Source organism: Bos mutus, chromosome 3 (genome assembly GCF_027580195.1).
Source record: "Bos mutus isolate GX-2022 chromosome 3, NWIPB_WYAK_1.1, whole genome shotgun sequence".
Lineage (NCBI taxonomy): Eukaryota > Metazoa > Chordata > Mammalia > Artiodactyla > Bovidae > Bos > Bos mutus.
In genome coordinates this window covers 16,919,147-16,938,820 of record NC_091619.1, presented here as the reverse complement: position 1 = coordinate 16,938,820, position 19,674 = coordinate 16,919,147, and the positions used below count along the sequence as shown (strand labels likewise).

The 19,674-nt window shown below is 40.3% G+C and overlaps 1 protein-coding gene across 1 annotated transcript in view; it reads right to left on the bottom strand.

Moving 5' to 3' along the window:
- Positions 1 to 4,654, bottom strand: part of ARNT (aryl hydrocarbon receptor nuclear translocator) — a 66,931-nt gene extending 62,277 nt beyond the window's left edge. Inside the window, exon 1 of the mRNA XM_005894915.3 lies at positions 4,458 to 4,654. Coding sequence (XP_005894977.2) covers positions 4,458 to 4,482 — 25 coding nt within the window. The 5' untranslated portion in view covers positions 4,483 to 4,654. The remainder of the gene's footprint in view (positions 1 to 4,457) is intronic.
- Positions 4,655 to 19,674: the final 15,020 nt, after the last annotated feature.

The window sequence follows — 19,674 nt, the reverse complement described above, 5'->3', positions numbered from 1 at the left end:
TTTTTTTTTTTTTTTGGCCACACCACACAGCCAGTGAGATCATAGTTCCCTGACCAGGGATCCAACTCGTGCCCCCTGCATTGGAAGCTTGAAGTCTTAACCACTGGACCACCAGGGAAGTTTCACGATAGAGGTTATCTTGAATCCAAATTCAACATTTGTTAATGTCTACTTATTCAAATCATCATGGCATGTTAAGCAGCATTCTTAAGAACAAATAGCTCTACAAGCAGGGCCTATCATTGTCTGTGAATGATGGGCCCAAAGAAACTCCACTGAGTTCAGGCCTTGTATTTCACAAGAGCTTTAAATATATCCCTTCAGTTATATTTAAAGGGAATCAGCTATACAACCATAGAGACATTGGATAGCACTGACAGAAATGTCACCCTTTCACCTCTATAACAGGGCTATACCACCAGGGGAATTAACATTTAAAATAACCATTGTCAACAGCCTGAAGGGGAAAAAGTGAGTGAGTGAAAGTCACTCAGTCTTGTCTGGCTCTTTGCAACCCCATGGACTATACAGTCCATGGAATTCTCCAGTCCAGAATATTGGGAGTGGGTTGCCATTCCCTTCTCCAGGGGATCTTCCCAATCCAGGGATTGAACCCAGGTCTACCACATTGCAGGCGGATTCTTTAGGAGCTGGGCCACCATGGTTTCAAAGACAGTTTCCCCAATCAAGAATTCAAATTTTACCAGTTTTGAAATTAAATATGCCCCAAATGTCACAGCCTAAGTAAAATCATGGGAAAGGGGGTTTAGTTTCTTTGAGTGTTGCAATTTAGTTTTTTGAAAATCAACCATCACTTGGCACTGCGGAAATCCCCATTGTTAATACCTTAGAAGAAAGTCATCCATAGCAGAGAACCACAAAAGACTTTCACAAAGCATCCATAAAACAACAAATTATTCTCATCTGTTAGTGATGAGTAGAGAAGTAGGACTGGAATGCAAATAACTAAAGTGAGAGACCACTATTTCAAAACAAGAAAACAAGTTCCAAGAATGCAGCAGTATCTACTTCTTAATTTCTAACAAAACAGAAAAGATTCAGTTTGGTGCCACAATTCGAATAGTCTAAAAAACATGTGGAGAGGCTTCCCTAGCGGTCCAGTAGTTAACAGTCTGCCTAGCAATGCAGGGGAGACTGGTTCAATCCCTGGTCTGGGAAGATCCCACAGAGCAACTATGCCCATGTGCCACAACTACTGAGCCTGAGTGCTTAAAGCCCACGCTCTACAAGAGAAGCCACTGCAGTGAGAAGCCAGCCCAGCACAACAAAGATTAGCCTCTGTTGCTGCAACTAGAGAAAGCTCAGAAGCAGTAACAAACACCAGGCCCAACCGAAAATAACCAGCTAAGTAAGACGTACTTAACAAAAAGTAAAAATATTTTTAAAAATTAAAAACTACATGGGTTGAGGTTCTTTTTCAAAAATGTTAACTGTTTTTCAATTGCTGAATCAGTAAAATATATTTAAACACTTCTGAAAAAGTTTTTTGCAATAGAATATAATTTTTTTTAAGTATCTTGGCATCTTAATTTTATACTACATAAACTCCTATTTTCCGGTATCTGAAAAAAGTAAGTAAAGGTAATAGATAAAAATTAAGCTAATTTACTTTAAAATTATAATCTAAGGAGGTTAAAAACTATGTGAAAAGAAAAAGTCTTCCTAAATGTCAGCCTTAAAAACCCAAACATGTATTCCTTCCTTTGCCTTCTACCCATTCTGCACCCACAATAAATGGTACCTAATAGCACAAAAAGAGGTCTCTGTTAAAGAGAATATTAGAATCAAGGGAGGAAAAACCTATACTACTAAAAACTCATTCATATCTCTGGTTTGAATACTGAAGTATAAATCAAATAACTAATCTGTTCCCAACCAGTGCCTTAACCAATGTATAACAAATCACATGATTTTAAAAATGTTTTTCAAAAGTGTTAGTATTACACAGACAAGAAAGATATAGCCTTCATGAACCACCTACCCACTTACTTCTGCTTCCCAATGGTAAACAGAAATATTAACGAGTATGAAAAATTATCAATTACAGAGAAAAAAGGCACCACCATATTAGAACTATTACTTCAACGTAACTCAGAGTACAGTATAAACCATATCTTACTCTTCTTTTGATCCAGCACCATTTTAAGACACACACAGCAAAAAATGCAAAGGAACCAGGTCTCCTGAAAGTCTCTGTAGGGCCACCAACAGTCTCTAAGTCAAACTCTATAAACACAACTAAAATGATCAAGTATTATTATTAATGCTAAGGATTACCTTAAAGGAAGCTTAGAAGAGTAAAATAATTATTACCAAAAATCTTTGCAGACATATGTGAAAAACGAACAAACAAGAACCATAGGGAAACTTAACTAGGAAAAAGACAAAGTAGAAAAACTCAAAGAAACATGTATGATGTCTCTAGTCCCTAAAATGACCCTAAGAAAAAAAGGTTTGACCATGCACAAGGAATTCAGACCTGAAAGCCATTTACTATCTTTTCACTGAGCACAGAACATTTCCACCCTGTGTCCCTACATTTATGGCCCTCATATGCAACAGGCTACCAAAAGTCCACAATTGATCTCTTCCTTTTGATACAAAGAGGCAAAAGGAAAACTGAAGGAAGAAAATGCACTTTCTAATTTAAACAACACGGTTGAACTTGGAATCAATAACTTGGAAGCTATGGGAGAATTCTCCAACATCAAAAAGAAATCTAAAAATTGCAGAAGCAGGCTGCCAAAGGCAAATAAACAAAATAACTGTTCCTTCATAAGCAAGCATTCTGTACAAATACTATTTTCCACTTACAGATTTAAGCTGATATTGATCAGCTAATGAAAATGTGGTTAAGAGACTGTCCTTCTGGTTACTGTTGTTTAAAAAACAAAACAAAATAAAGCAACCCCACCCACACTGCTGGAAAAAAAGCTTCTGACATATGCACTAAACTTGTTTACTTCTCCATCTCTTAATAAGAGAAATGCTTTGCAACTTGACTATGGTTATATAAGTATTTTGCAATGTGTTAGTTTAAAATCTTGTTTATTTACTCCCTAGTTAACAGATAAGTCATTTTACTTCAAGGTCAGGTTTGCCATAATAATAGCATCTTTCCAATTTTATTCCATCACTCAGCACTTCCTGCAATGGAATTTTAGCCATTAACTTTATCTCCTTTTCCTTTAAAAGGAAAAAACTAAAAAGATTTAAAAATATGATATTGACATCTGGCAAATTAAACTTCTTTAAATAGTTCTGTTCCCAGAAACATGGTAGGAAAGACAGTAAATTTCACAGTGATTCAATTGTAATAGCAAAACCGGGGTATTGCAAAATACTGCTGCCTTTCAGAGGCACGAAAAAAATCCATTTAAATTTTAACAAGGGAACAGCAGTGAAGCCCTCCCACTACTATATTTTCAAATTATTCATCCCCACCTCTTACTTCTTTTCTGAAGCTATCAAAGATAAGGATTTCTAAGAAATGGCCAAGGTCAGCAAAGTAAACTAGGATCCCTAAAATGAAATACTTCCCAGGGAGAAATAACTGTAATGTACTGGAAAGAGGACTGGGACTAGAAATTTCAAAACCTGATCTGTCCAGACCTGTTGCACTACACCCTATTCTATGTCTGAGACATGACTGGTTAATTTTTTTTTTTTAATGTTCAAGCTCTCACTATAGAAGAGATGTTCATTGAGACACAGCATGAACTGAACTTAAAGAAGGGGGACAACCTCGACCCACCTAACAAGATTTCAACCTGGGGTCCCGGATGCTTGCTGTTGGCAACATTTATCCTGAAACTCAAACACTGTACACAAACCTCAGCCTTCAGCAGCTTATGACACTAGAGGCACCTCTTAATAATAAACGCAAGTTTCAAAGGACAGCCCCCTCGGGGGGGAATACAGGTTTGTTTGTCTGTTTGTAAGAAACAGTATAAATTCAAAGATTTTGAAACTTTAAAATCTAAACGTTTGGAAGTAACATCTCAGCTAAACGGCAACGCCGTCCAGCGTTTATAAGCCCAAACTACTTTTAAAGTAAAACGAGCCACTCTGCCCAGTTATTCGGCATCAAGCAGGTCTACAGTGGGCAGAGTGTTGAAAGAGCACAACGCACACCAGAACGCCGCCACAAGAGTGCAGGCGGGCCAGCCCCGCGCGGACTGGCGCTCCACCAGAACTCCGGGCAAGGAATCCGCAACTAGCACCCACCTGCTCCCTCCCTCTACCTCGGGTCTCCCCCGTTTCCCCCGGGTCCGGCCCCTCCCCCAGGTTACTCCCCTCCCCCACCGCCCCATAGCCGCCCCCGCGCGCCCCAGCGCCCTCAGCCCCAACTACGGCCCCTCAGCCCGGGTCTCCCCAGCTGCCAACCCCTTCAGCCCCTCCTCCTTTACAAGCAACCCAGTCCTCCGTCTCCTCACCGGGGTTAGCAGCAGTCGCCGCCATGGCCGTAGATGCCACTGCCGCCGCACCACCCCCCCCAGTGGGAGGAGCCGCCGCCACGGAACCGGGGGGGAGGGGGAGGGAAGAGCCACTCCCCAGACGCGGCGCCGTACTGCCGCCACCGCTACCGCGGAGCCCAAGATGGCGGCCGCAGCAACCCCCACCGTCCCCGGCCCCTACAGCGGGGAGAGCCCACGTCTGAGGCGGGGTCAGTCTCAAAGCCAGCCTCCTCGGGAAAACTGACCAATGAAATCCAAAATCTGTCAGAGGGCGGGCTGGCCACTGAGCCTCCAGCCCGTCCTGTGGAGGAGGGTGGGCGAGAAAGAAGTCCAGCTGTCTTCCTAATCCCGCCTCTTCTGAGTTAGAGGTCAATGATCGTGTGACGTCAATGAAAAACAATTTTACTAAAAAGCTTCCCTGGGTGGCGGATTCGCCTGGTTGGCCATTCTGCATAAGATTTATTTTGTAAATATCTTTTAGGTGCTCTAATGCGTAAAGTTCACTTAGTGATTTGTACTCTTTTCTAGTTTTTTCCTCTTTTAAGGACCTTTGTCCCCGGCAATAAAAGTTCAGTAAGTTTTGAGTCTCTGCAGGAGACCTGGGTTCAATCCCTGGCTGAGGAAGATCCCCTGGAGAAGGAAACGGCACTCGAGTACTCCCACTCCCGTATTCTTGTCTGGGAAATCCCATGGAGAGAGGAGATATGGGCTACTGTCAATGGGGTCGCAAGAAGTCGGACACGACTTAGCGACTAAACCACCACCATAGAACTGGTAATGTGAGACGATCTGGGCGATTATGGTCTGGTAACCGACAGCCAAAACAGGAGGCAGTGTGAAGCATATAACTTCCTTTGATCCAACGGGACAGTGAAAGGTTTTTAGTAGAGAATTGATGACTGCGCAGATTTATTTTCTAATGACAGGAAGCATTGAGCACTTTTGAGCTAGACATGGTCCAAAATGCTTTATAAGTATCTACTCATTTAATTTCACATAGCTTTCACAAATTGTCTAATGTAAATTTAATTCTAATTTTAACAGAAATCCCATTATGCTATTGAGCATCTTTGAATTCTAACAGGTTGTGTATATACTACAAAGATTACATAGATCCATTTCTCTCATTTAGTTATCAGTATAGTTTATCTCGACCAAGATAGCTTAACGTAATTTGTATATTAGTGTTTACATTTGTTAAAATTAAAATTCTCTTTGTTACCACTTTCTTGTGTTTTATTTCCAATTCACCAAAAACAGAAAAATCACTCACTCAAAAGAAATACACTGACACATAAGAAGGAGTGATAAAAAAAAGTAACAAGTACTTCAAAATTGCAAAGTAATGCTAACTAGCTATTAAACAAGATTGCAATGCAGATATAGCATATAAATTATTATGTGGCTTTAAATGTGGTAAGGTTCATCCAAGCAGCAATAAATTAAAAAAATAGTGACTAGGAAGTACAATTACAGATATCTAAATATTGGATTTTATTGGGTTAGCACCCATTTGTCCCTTCCCCACTACTCCTTGACTATTAGGAAATTTTGTCAGTGACTTGGAAAGCCAACAAAGCTTTGAAGTCAATTTTGACCCAACTACATAATCCCATTGCCAAGAAATGTAACTTTCTGGAATAAATGCAAAGTAATGTTTTCCAGAATGACACAGATGTTTTCACGATAAAAAAAATATCAAGTTACATCCCTCATTTTTTAAAAATGGTAAATGCCACTTTGTTTCAGACAAACTTGTGCAACTAGCAACAAAGTTAATAAATGTTCTGCAGGGAGAAAGTATAATGGACTTTTTGCAAAATCCCTAAGCAAATATCCTACAAAATCATAGTATATACAACATGAAAGGGCACTCTCTGCCCTGTACTTGGAAACAGATGTTTATCTTTCAAGTGGGCATAAATGATATACACAATATGAATCATTTCACAGCATATATGCAGTACACAAAGGAAAATGCCCAGAAACTTCTTATTTAGTATGTCATTAAAAATTCAAGTTACAGAAAAAGTGAAATATAAAAACTTTTGTGAGGCATGGGAAAATCTGTAAAATGTAGGTTGTGATCAAAACTGATGGAGTTGTAGCTCTGGGTACACATAGAATATTATCTCTACAATAAGCAAAATGTCAGTCCAATTTGTGTTTTATTCAGAGAACAGTTGGTAGTCAAATGGCATTTCTCCTGATTCTCATTCAACATAAAACAAACCAGTGAAAACTAAAAATTTATTACTATACATATAGTAATCAGTTCAGTTCAGTCGCTCAGTCGTGTCCAACTCTTTGAGACCCCATGAATCGCAGCACGCCAGACCTCAACCAACTCCCGAAGTCTACCCAAACTCACGTCCATCGAGTGAGTGATCCCATCAAGCCACCTCATCCTCTGTCATCCTCTTCTCCTCCTGCCCCCAATCCCTCCCAGCGTCAGGGTCTTTTCCAATGAGTCAACTCTTTGCATGAAGTGGCCAAAGTATTGGAATTTCAGCTTCAGCATCAGTCCTTCCAATGAAATCCCAGGGCTGATCTCCTTCAGAATGGACTGGTTGGATCTCCTTGCAGTCCAAGGGACTCTCAAGAGTCTTCTCCAATACCACAGTTCAAAAGCATTACTTCTTCGGCACTCAGCCTTCTTCACAGTCCAACTCTCACATCCATACATGACTACTGGAAAAACCATAGCCTTGACGAGACGGACCTTTGTTGGCAAAGTAATGTCTCTGCTTTTGAATATGCTATCTAGGTTAGTCATAACTTTGCTTCCAAGGAGTAAGCATCTTTTAATTTCATGGCTGCAGTCACCATCTGCAGTGATTTTGGAGCCCCCAAAAATAAAGTCTGACACTGTTTCCACTGTTTCCCCATCTATTTCCCATGAAGTGATGGGACCAGATGCCATGAGCTTCGTTTTCTGAATGTTGAGCTTCAAGCCAACTTTTTCACCCTCCTCTTTCACTTTCATCAAGAGTCTCTTTAGTTCCTCTTCACTTTCTGCCATGAGGGTGGTGTAATCTGCATATCTGAGGTTATTGATATTTCTCCCAGCAATCTTGATTCCAGCTTGTGCTTCTTCCAGCCCAGAGTTTCTCATGATGTACGCTGCATATAAGTTAAATAAGCAGGGTGACAATATGCAGCCTTGACGTACTCCTTTCCCGATTTGGAACCAGTCTGTTGTTCCATGTCCAGTTCTAACTGTTGCTTCCTGACCTGCATATAGGTTTCTCAAGAGGCAGGTCAGGTGGTCTGGTATTCCCATCTCTTTCAGAATTTTCCACAGTTTATTGTGATCCACACAGTCAAGGGCTTTGGCATAATCAATAAAGCAGAAATAGATGTTTTTCTGGAACTCTCTTGCTTTTTCCATGATCCAGCGGATGTTGGCAATTTGATCTCTGGTTCCTCTGCCTTTTCTAAAACCAACTTGAACATCTGGAAGTTGATGGTTCACATATTGCTGAAGCCTGGCTTGTAGAATTTTGAGCATTACTTTACTAGCATGTGAGATGAGTGCACGGAGAAGGCAATGGCACCCCACTCCAGTACTCTCGCCTGGAAAATCCCATGGACAGAGGAGCCTAGTAGGCTGCAGTCATGGGGTCGCTAAGAGTCGGACACGACTGAGCGACTTCACTTTCACTTTTCACTTTCATGCATTGGAGAAGGAAATGGCAACCCACTCCAGTGTTCTTGCCTGGAGAATCCCAGGGACAGGAGAGACTGGTGGGCTGCCGTCTATGGGGTCACACAGAGTTGGACACAACTGAAGTGACTTAGCAGCAGTAGCAGAGATGAGTGCAATTGTGCAGTAGTTTGAGCATTCTTTGGCATTGCCTTTCTTTGGGATTGGAATGAAAATGGACCTTTTCCAGTCCTGTGGCCACTGCTGAGTTTTCCAACTTTGCTGACATCTTGAGTGCAGCACTTTCACAGCATCATCTTTCAGGATTTGAAATAGCTTAACTGGAATTCCATCACTCCCACTAGCTTTGTTCGTAGTGATGCTTTCTAAGGCCCACTTGACTTCACATTCCAGGATATCTGGCTCTAGGTGAGTGATCACACCATCGTGATTATCTGGGTCATGAAGATCTTTTTTGGACAGTTCTTCTGTGTATTCTTGCCACCTCTTCTTAATGCCTTTTGCGTCTGTTAGGTCTATACCATTTCTGTCCTTTATCGAGCCCATCTTTGCATGAAATGTTCCCTTACTGCTGCTGCTAGTGCTAAGTCACTTCAGTCATGTCTGACTCTCTGCGACCCCATAGACAGCAGCCCACCAGGCTCCAATGTCCCTGGGATTCTCCAGGCAAGACTACTGCAGTGGGTTGCCATTTCCTTCTCCAATGCATGAAAGTGAAAAGTGAAAGTGAAGTCACTCAGTTGTGACCAACTCCTAGCGACCCCATGGACTGCAGCCTACCAGGCTCCTCCGTCCATGGGATTTTCCAGGCAAGAGTACTGGAGTGGGGTGCCATTGCCTTCTCCAATGTTCCCTTGGTATCTCTAATTTTCTTGAAAAGGTCTCTACTCTTTCCCATTCTGTTGTTTTCCTCTATTTCCTTGCATCGATCGCTGAGGAAGGCTTTCTTATCTCTCCTTGCTATTCTTTGGAACTCTGCATTCAATGCTTATATCTTTTCTTTTCTCCTTTGCTTTTCGCTTCTCTTCTTTTCACAGCTATTTGTAAGGCCTCTTCAGACAGCCATTTTGCTTCTTTGTATTTCCTTTCCATAGGGATGGTCTTGATCCCTGTCTCCTGTACAATGTCACGAACCTCATTCCATAGTTCATCAGGCACTCTATCTATCAGATCTAGGCCTTTAAATCTATTTCTCACTTCCACTGTATAATCATAAGGGATTTGATTTAGGTCATACCTGAATGGTCTAGTGGTTTTCCTTACTTTCTTCAATTTAAGTCTGATTTGGCAATAAAGTGTTCATGATCTGAGCCACAGTCAGCTCCCGGTCTTGTTTTTGCTGACTGTATAGAGCTTCTTCATCTTTGGCTGCAAAGAATATAATCAATCTGATTTCGGTGTTGACCATCTGGAGATGTCCATGTGTTGAGTCTTCTCTTATGTTGTTGGAAGAGGGTGTTTGCTATGACCAGTGAGTTCTCTTGGCAAAACTGTATGAGCCTTTGCCTTGCTTCATTCCATACTCCAAGGCCAAATTTGCCTGTTACTCCAGGTGTTTCTTGACTTCCTACTTTTGCATTCCAGTCCCCTATAATGAAAAGGACATATTTTTTGGGTGTTAGTTCTAAAAGGTCTTGTAGGTCTTCATAGAACCGTTCAGCTTCTTCAGCATTACTGGTTGGGGCATAGGCTTGGATTACCGTGATATTGACAGCAAGCCAGTAAGGATAATCTTTGAGAAGAAACAAGCAAATGTTAGAAGACTGCTTTTATTGTGTGGAGGCCAGGAATGGGGAAGGTGCTCTCATTGTTTCTAAGCAAGGACTGGAGGACTTCTGGCGGTGGTCCATTAGTTAAGAATCCACCTGCCAATGCAGGGGACACAGGTTCAACCCCTGGTCCAGGAAGACTCTACATCGACTAAGCCCATGTGCCACAACTACTGTGCCTGCACTCTAGAGCTCGGGAGAAGCCACTGCAATGAGAAACTCAAGTACCACAACTAGGGAGAAGCCCCTACTTGCTGAAACTAGAGAAATCCTGCACTGCAACAAAGACCCAGCACAGCCATAGATGTATAAATAAGTAAATAAAATAAAGAAGGGCTGGAGTAAAAACCCCTTCTTTCCTATACAGATAATACTAAAAAAACTATTTTAATTTTTCTAAGTAGGCTTATCTGAGCAACATTTTCATTATTTTTATTAATCTTCAATTATTACTTCAAATTCTAAATGCCATGATTTTTAATGTTAAGAACAAGTATCAGGATTTTTGGAAGAAAATAAAACTTTTATGCAAATGCCTTTACTACCAAGAGTTTATTATTTCCCAACAATACATGATAATTTTCTTTCTTCATCAGAGAAAAAAATGGATGACACATTATTCAAAATATTTCAAACCACATCCAACTGCTGCAACTGAATGGAAAAAATGCTTTTCAGAGCTGAATGCAACCCATGTAAATTGAATACAACTCCTATTCTCTCCCAAGTTGAAATCTTCAACCTTTGAGGTTGCCATTTACTCTACCACTTAGGATCTAACACTACTAAAAGCTGTCTTTAATTAGAAGCTCCCCATGATGCTGGCACCCCACTCTAGTACTCTTGCCTGGAAAATCCCATGGATGGAGGAGCTTGGTGGGCTGCAGTCCATGGGGTCGCTGAGGGTCGGACACAACTGAGAGACTTCACTTTCACTTTTCACTTTCATGCATTGAAGAAGAAAATGGCAACCCACTCCAGTGTCCTTGCCTGGAGAATCCCAGGTATGGGGGAGCCTGGTGGACTGCCGTCTATGGGGTCACACAGAGTTGGACACGACTAAAGCGACTTAGCAGCAGCAGCAGCAGCATAATGCTAGATGGCTTCCCTGGTGGCTCAGTTATAGAGAATCTGCCTGCAACACAGGAGATGTGGTTTCAGTCTCCGGGTTGGAAACATCCATCCCCTGGAGAAGGAAATGGCAACCCACCGCAGTACTCTTGTGTGGGAAATTCCATAGACAGAGGAGCCTGGTGGGCTATAGCCCATGGAATCACTCAAGAGTCAGACATAACTTAGTGACTAAACTAAACAAACATGGTGCTAGCTCTATCTTAGATTCAAGTGTTCAGAATTATCTGGTAGTCACCAAACACTCATTGCCGTATCTGATAAGCTCATTGTGCATTTAGATTTTCTAATTTTAGTAGAAATAAAAATTAAGTTGATTGTGAAACCTGACCTTTTACATGTCTTTTCTGCTTTCCAATATGAAACAATTACCACTACTACTATTAATTTTTTAACTATCACAAATTCTGGGTTAAGTTCATGGTAAGCCAGTTTTTTAAATTACTTAAAATGGTGATAAAATTATCACAGTAATCCAAGTCTATGCCCCAACCAGTAACACTGAAGAAGCTGAAGTTGAATGGTTCTATGAAAACCTACAAGACCTTTTAGAACTAACACCCAAAAGATGTTCTTTTCATTATAGGGGACTGGAATGCAAAAGTAGGAAGTCAAGAAACACCTGGAGTAACAGGCAAATTTGGCCTTGGAGTAGAGAATGAAGCAGGGCAAAGACTAATAGAGTTTTGCCAAGAAAATGCACTGGTCATAGCAAACACCCTCTTCCAACAACACAAGAGAAGACTCGACATATGGACATCATCAGATGGTTAACACCGAAATCAGATTGATTATATTCTTTGCAGCCAAAGATGGAGAAGCTCTATACAGTCAGCAAAAACAAGACCAGGAGCTGACTGTGGCTCAGATCATGAACACTTTATTGCCAAATTCAGACTTAAATTGAAGAAAGTAGGGAAAACCACTAGACCATTCAGGTATGACCTAAATCAAATCCTTGTGATTATACAGTGGAAGTGAGAAATAGATTTAAGGGCCTAGATCTGATAGATAGAGTGCCTGATGAACTATGGAATGAGGTTCGTGACATTGTACAGGAGACAGGGATCAAGACCATCCCCATGGAAAAGAAATACAAAAAAGCAAAATGGCTGTCTGGGGAGGCCTTACAAATAGCTGTGAAAAGAAGAGAAGCGAAAAGCAAAGGAGAAAAGGAAAGATATAAGCATCTGAATGCAGAGTTCCAAAGAATAGCAAGGAGAGATAAGAAAGCCTTCCTCAGCGATCAATGCAAAGAAATAGAGGAAAACAACAGAATGTGAAAGACTAGAGACCTTTTCAAGAAAATTAGAGCTACCAAGGGAACATTTCATGCAAAGATGGGCTCGATAAAGGACAGAAATGGTATGGACCTAACAGAAGCAGAAGATATTAAGAAGAGGTGGCAAGAATACACAGAAGAACTGTCCAAAAAAGATCTTCACGACCCAGATAATCACGATGGTGTGATCACTCCCCTAGAGCCAGACATCCTAGAATGTGAAGTCAAGTTGGCCTTAGAAAGCATCACTACGAACAAAGCTAGTGGGAGTGATGGAATTCCAGTTGAACTATTTCAAATCCTGAAAGATGATGCTGTGAAAGTGCTGCACTCAAGATGTCAGCAAAGTTGGAAAACTCAGCAGTGTCCACAGGACTGGAAAAGGTCTGTTTTCATTCCAATCCCAAAGAAAGGCAATGCCAAAGAATGTTCAAACTACTGCACAATTGCACTCATCTCACATGCTAGTGAAGTAATGCTCAAAATTCTCCAAGCCAGGCTTCAGCAATATGTGAACCATGAACTTCCAGATGTTCAAGCTGGTTTTAGAACAGGCAGAGGAACCAGAGATCAAATTGCCAACATCCACTGGATCATGGAAAATGCAAGAGAGTTCCAGAAAAACATCTATTTCTGGTTTATTGACTATGCCAAAGCCTTGACTGTGTGGATCACAATAAACTGTGGAAAATTCTGAAAGACATGGGAATATCAGACCACCTGACCTGCCTCTTGAGAAATCTGTATGCAGGTCAGGAAGCAACAGTTAGAGCTGGACATGGAACAACAGACTGGTTTCAAATAGGAAAAGGAGTACGTCAAGGCTGTATATTGTCACCCTGCTTATTTAACTTATATGCAGAATACATCATGAGAAACGCTGGACTGGAAGAAACTCAAGCTGGAATCAAGATTGATGGGAGAAATATCAATAACCTCAGATATGCAGATGACACCACCCTTATGGCAGAAAGTGAAGAGGAACTAAAGAGACTCTTGATGAAAGTGAAAGAGGAGGGTGAAAAAGTTGGCTTAAAGCTCAACATTCAGAAACGGAAGATCATGGCATCGGTTCCATCACTTCATGGGAAATAGATGGGGAAACAGTGGAAACAGTGTCAGACTTTATTTTGGGGGGCTCCAAAATCACTGCAGATGGTGACTGCAGCCATGGAATTAAGACACTTGCTCCTTGGAAGAAAAGTTATGACCAACCTAGACAGCATATTAAAAAGCAGAGACATTCCTTTGCTGACAAAGGTCCGTCTAGTCAAAGCTATGGTTTTTCTGGTAATCATGTATAGATGTGAGATTTGGCTATAAAAAAAGCTGAGTGCCAAAGAATTGATGCTTTTGAACTGTGGTGTTGGAGAAGACTCTTGAGAGTCCCTTGAACTGCTGGGAGATCAAACCAGTCCATCCTAAAGGAAATCAGTGCTAATATTCATTGGCAGGACTGATGCTAATGCTGAAACTCCAATACTTTGGCCACCTGATGTGAAGCATTGACTCATTGGAAAAGACCCTGATGCTGGGAAAGATTGAAGGCAGGAGGAGGAGGGAATGACAGAGGATAATATGGTTGGATGGCATCACTGACTGGATGTATGTGAGTTTGAGCAAGCTCTGGCAGTTGATGATGGACAGGAAAGCCTAGCGTGCTGCAGTCCATGGGGTCACAAATAGTCAGATACAACTGAGTGACTGAACTGACATAGGTCAATGAAACAAAAGAAAATGATTGCCATGAACACTGTTATGAGAGAATAATCAGCAAGGCCTACCATGTAATTGTTCTGGAATGAAAGAAGGCTGTGATGTCAAAGAAGGCTTTTGAATGATATTGATGGTAATGACAGATGCCAATTGCAATTTCAGATTTGTCCAGTCGAAGTTGAGTAGTATTGGTTGGTGCAAAAAGCAGATTATAACGCTTATTAAACATGTGGAATCCTAGGTGGTGGTGGTTAGTTGCTAAGTTGTGTCCAACTCTTGTGATCTCATAGACTATAGCCCATCAGGCTCCTCTGTCCATGGGACTTCCCAGGCAAGAATACTGGAGTGGATTGCCATTTCCTTCTCCAGGAGATCTTCTTGACCCAGGGGTCAACTTGGGTCTCCTGCATCTCCTGCATTGGCAGGTGGATTCTTTACCCCCAAGCCACCAGGAAAGCCCTGGAATCATAGAACATCAGAAAATAAAACACCAATACAGTATACTAACGCATATATATGGAATATAGAAAGATGGTAACGATGACCTTCTATGTGAGACAGCAAAAGAGACACAGATGTAAAGAACAGTCTTTTGGACTCTGTGGGACAAGGCTAGGGTGGGATGATTTGAGAGAATAGCATTGAAACACATATATTATCATATGTGAAACAGATCGCCAGTCAAGGTTTGATGCATGAGACAGGGTGCTCAGGGATGGTGCACTGGGATGACCCTGAGGGATGGGCTGGGAAGGGAGGTGGGAGGGCAGTTCAAGATGGGGAACACATGTATACCCATGGCTGATTCATGTCAATGTATGGCAAAAACCACTACAATATTGTAAAGTAATTAGCCTCCAATTAAAATAAATAAAAAAATAACAAACAACAACAACAAAAAAGATATACCTGTTTCAATCACATGTAAATCAATGAAGTTAGAACATTCCTTCACATGCTACACAAAAATAAACCTAAGAAGGCTTAAAGACAAATGTAAGACATGACAGCATAAAACTTCTGGAAGAAAACATAGGCAAAACATTCTCTCATGTAAATCATAACAATGTTTTCTTAGGTCAGTCTCCCAAGGCAATAGAAACAAAAATAAATAAATAGGACCTAATCAAACTTATAGGCTTTTGTACATCAAAGGAAATCAAAGACAAAATGAAATGACAACCCACAGATTGGAAGAAAATATTTGTAAACAGCACAACCAATGAGGGCTTAATTTCTAAAATACACAAACAGCTTATACAACTCAATAATCATTAAAAAAAAAAAAAAAGATCCAAAATGGGCAGAAGACCTAAATACACATTTCTCCAAAGAAGATGGAGATGGCCAATACTCACATGAAGAGGTGCTCAACTTTACTAATTATTAAAGAAATGCAAATCAAAACTACAATGAGGTACCACCTCAAACTGGTCAGAATGGTCATCTAATTAAAAAGTCTACAAAAAAAAAAAAAAGTCTACAAATAATAAATGCTAGAGAGGGTGTGGAAAAAAGGAAACCCTCCTACACTGTTGGTGGGAATGTAAATTGGTACAGTCACTATGGAAAATGGTATAAAAGTGAAGTCGCTCAGTCGTATCCAACTCTTTGTGACCCCATGGACTATAGCCCACCAGACTTCTCTGTCCATGGGATTTTCCAGGCAAGAGTACTGGAGTGGGTTGCCATTTCCTTCTCCAGGGGATCTTCCAGACTCAGAGATCGAACCCAGATCTCCCGCATTGTGGACAGACGCTTTCCCTCTGAACCACCAGGGAAGCCCCAGAAAATGGTATGGAGGTTCTTTAAAAAACTAGGAATAGAGTTGCCATATGACCCAGCAACCCCACTCCTGGGTATATATCCAGACAAAATTTATCATTTGAAAAGATACATGCATCCCAATGTTCATAGCTGCACTGTTTACAATAGCCAAAGCATAGAAGCAAGTAAAGTCCATCAATAGATGAATGGATAGAGAACATGTGATATATATCTACAATTGAATACTAACCAGTCATTAAAAAAGGATAAAACAATGCCTTTTGGACCTAGAGATTATCATACTAAGTGAAGTAATTTAGATGGATAAAGACAAATATCATATGATAACACATAGACGTGGAATCTAAAATATGATACTAATGAACTTATTTACAAAACAGAGGCATAGAATACAAACTTATGGTTACCAAAGGGAAAGGGAGGAGGGATAAATTAGAAGTTTGAGAATAACACATATGAAGTACTATATATAAAATAAGCAACAAGGTCCCACTATAGTCCCTGTATAGCACAGGGATCTATTGATGTATGTAGTCAATATTTTGTAATAAACCATATTGGAAAAGAATACATATATATGTGTGTGTAACAGAATCACTTTGTTGTGCACCAGAAACTAACACAGTATTGTAAATCAAATTTTTTAATGCCTGTTTCAGATTATGGAAGAAGGAAGATGCAATATGGAAAGAGCTAGGCAATGGAAGCCAAAGGAGTTTCAAGATAAAAGTTTGGGCAAAACATTGGATGTTCAGAGATAAGAATGAACAAATCTAAGGAAAGTAGAAGGAAAGAAAATCACAGTTCAAGTGAATGAGAAGTGAATGCTGCTGCTGCTGCTAAGTGGCTTCAGTCATGTCCAACTCTGTGTGACCCCATAGACGGCAGCCCACCAGGCTCTCCCGTCCCTGGGATTCTCCAGGCAAGAACACTGGAGTGGGTTGCCATTTCCTTCTCCAATGCATGAAAGGAAAAGTGAAAGTGAAGTTGTCTAGTCGTGTCCGACTCTTCGCAACCCCATGGACTGCAGCCTACCAGGCTCCTCCGTCCATGGGATTTTTCCAGGCAAGAGTACTGGAGTGGGTTGCCACTGCCTTCTCAGAAAATGAGTAAATACAGGCAGGTAGTTAGCATATACCACTTTCTAAAGAAATATGACAATTAAGAGAAAATAATTAAACATTAGTTGGGGTGAGACATAAAAATCAGAAATAGAAAAATATGTTTATAGACTGAGCTTATAGAAGGGGGCAAATTAAAAATGCAATAAAATATATGCTCAGGAAAATTAAGACTGGTCCTAACCAGGACAAAGAGATAGGTTAGGGCTTTGTGTGGAAGTGTTTATTCTCAGAAAAATCAAGGCACTTTTTTACTGAAAATGTATACACATTTTGAACTGAAGAAAGAGAAATTGACAAGTCATATGCCATGACTTTGATTCTCAGCGAGAAATAACAATGGAAATTTCCACTGAGAATAAGAAGTAGAAATGGCGTTGGTTGTAGCTGTACAGCTATAGGTAATTGGTTCAGAAGTGTATGAATAAAGAAAGTATGATAAAAGGATTGTGAAATGCCCTGAGGTCCCAAAGTGGGAAGTCATAAATTCTCATGAAACTATGCAGAATTGTTATTACTTTCTCTGCCAATACTCAGAAGCCTAAGGAAAGAAAATGAACAGAGCAATTTACCCAGAATTGGAGAAATGACTGACAGATTAGTATCTTGGGTGGTGGTTCAGTGATTAAGAACCTGCCTTGCAATGCAGGGGTCATGGGTTTGGTCCCTGGTCCAGGAAAATTACTCATGCCTCAAAGCAACTAAGCCCATGTGCCATAGCTACTAAGCCTGCGCTCTGAAGCCCCCGAGTCATAACTACTGAAGCCTGGTCACCCTAGAACCCGTGCTCCAGAACAAGAGAAGTCACCACAATGAGAAACCTGTGCATTGCAACCAGAGAGTAGCCCCGACTCGCTGCAACTAGAGAAAAGCCCACATAGCAATGAAGACCCAGCCAAAAATAAATAAATATTTTTAAAATAAATAAAAGTGTGTGGGAGGGGTGAGACTGCTCAGGGAAATAAGAAAAGCCCGAAAGAAAAGAGCTTGAATTCTCAAAGCTAATGTTGATAAAGAGCAGATTCAAAAGTGAGGGAGTAAGAGAGGCAGAGGATAGGAACTGGGAACAGCACCAATCACAAAAAGTTATAAGTCAAAAGGATTTTAATACACCTATATTTAATATACCTGTATTTGTGTATATATATTCATATATTCTATAAATATTCTTCATGTATTCTACAAATATTCTTTCAATAAGTAAAAGATGAATAGCCTAGTCAAAAGAAGAAAAAGGATAGATTACAGAAAATCTACAAAAGATATACAAATAATAGAAATTCAAATATCATAGTATTTACAGAAATGCAAATTTTTAAGAAACTATTATTTTTGCATATTAACTAGACAAGCATTTCAGAGATAGAAAGTAACCTATATTTGTGATATGGTTAAAAAAACAGAAATGAATCATAAATTGCTATAACCTTTTTAGTGTGTAATTTGGCAATACCTAATAATATTCTAAATGTTAATATCCTGTAATGCAGCATTTATATTTCCAACATTTTGAGGAATTTATCCCACAAAACATTTCTACAAGTACCCAGAGAAATATGTACAAGGGTATCCAATGCAATGTTGGTGTAATAATAAGAAATTAGAAACAACCCTTATGCCCACTTCAGGTATTTCTGTAATGGAGTACTTGGGTGCTCAGTAGCCATTTAAAAAAATGACGTGGATTTATATGTATTAAAATGGAAAGATGTTCAAGATTCATTGCTAAACGAAAAAGCACAAAACCATTATTTTGTAAATAATAATAAATTATGGTAAATAAAGAAATTTAACATACACATCCTATACAAGATTTTTTTATAGAACCAAATAAAACCTTAGAGGAACTATTGCTAAATTTTGCATGAAGTATATGTTCATGTGTAATATCTTCCCTGGTGGCTCAGAGTTAAAGAATCCACCTGCAAAGGGGGAGATGGAAGATCCCCTGGAGTGGGAGATGGCAACCTACTCTAGCATTCTTGCCTGGAAAACCCCATGGACAGAGGAGTCTGGCAGGCTACAGTCCATGGGGTCACAAAAGAGTCAGACACAACTTAGCAACAAAACAACAACATAATAATTAACGCTAAATGAAATAGTTTTTTACTTTTCTGATCCAAACATCCTAAGAAAATTCTTTTTGAAGAAAAGGGGAGGTTTTAGAGATTCACTGATCTTGTTGGCAATGAGTGAGTGAGTTAAAGTCGCTCAGTTGTGTCCGACTCTTTGCAATACCATGCATTGTAGTCCACCAGGCTCCTCTGTCCATGGAGTTTTCCAGGCAAGAATGCTGGATTGGTTTGCCATTCCCTTCTCCAAGGAATCTTCCCAACCCCAGGGATCTGACCCAGGTCTCCTGCATTGTAGGCAGATTCTTTACCATCTGAGCCACCAGGGATGCCCAATCTTGTTGGCAAGTAATTCTCAAACTTGAGCATACATCACAGTCACCTAGAAAAGATGGTTAAGACATAGGTGCCAGGACTTCCCCAGTGGTCCAGTGGTTAAGAATCTGCCTTGCAATGCAAGGGATGTGAGTTCAGTCCCTGGTCAGGAACTAAGATCTTACATACCTTGGAGGCAACTAAGCCTGCGTGCTGCGACTAAGAACCGAATCAACCAAATAAATAAATATTAAAAATAAAAAAGTGCCAACACCTCCAAAGTTCCTGATTTATTAAGGCTGGAATGGGGATTCAAGAATTGGCATTTCTAACAA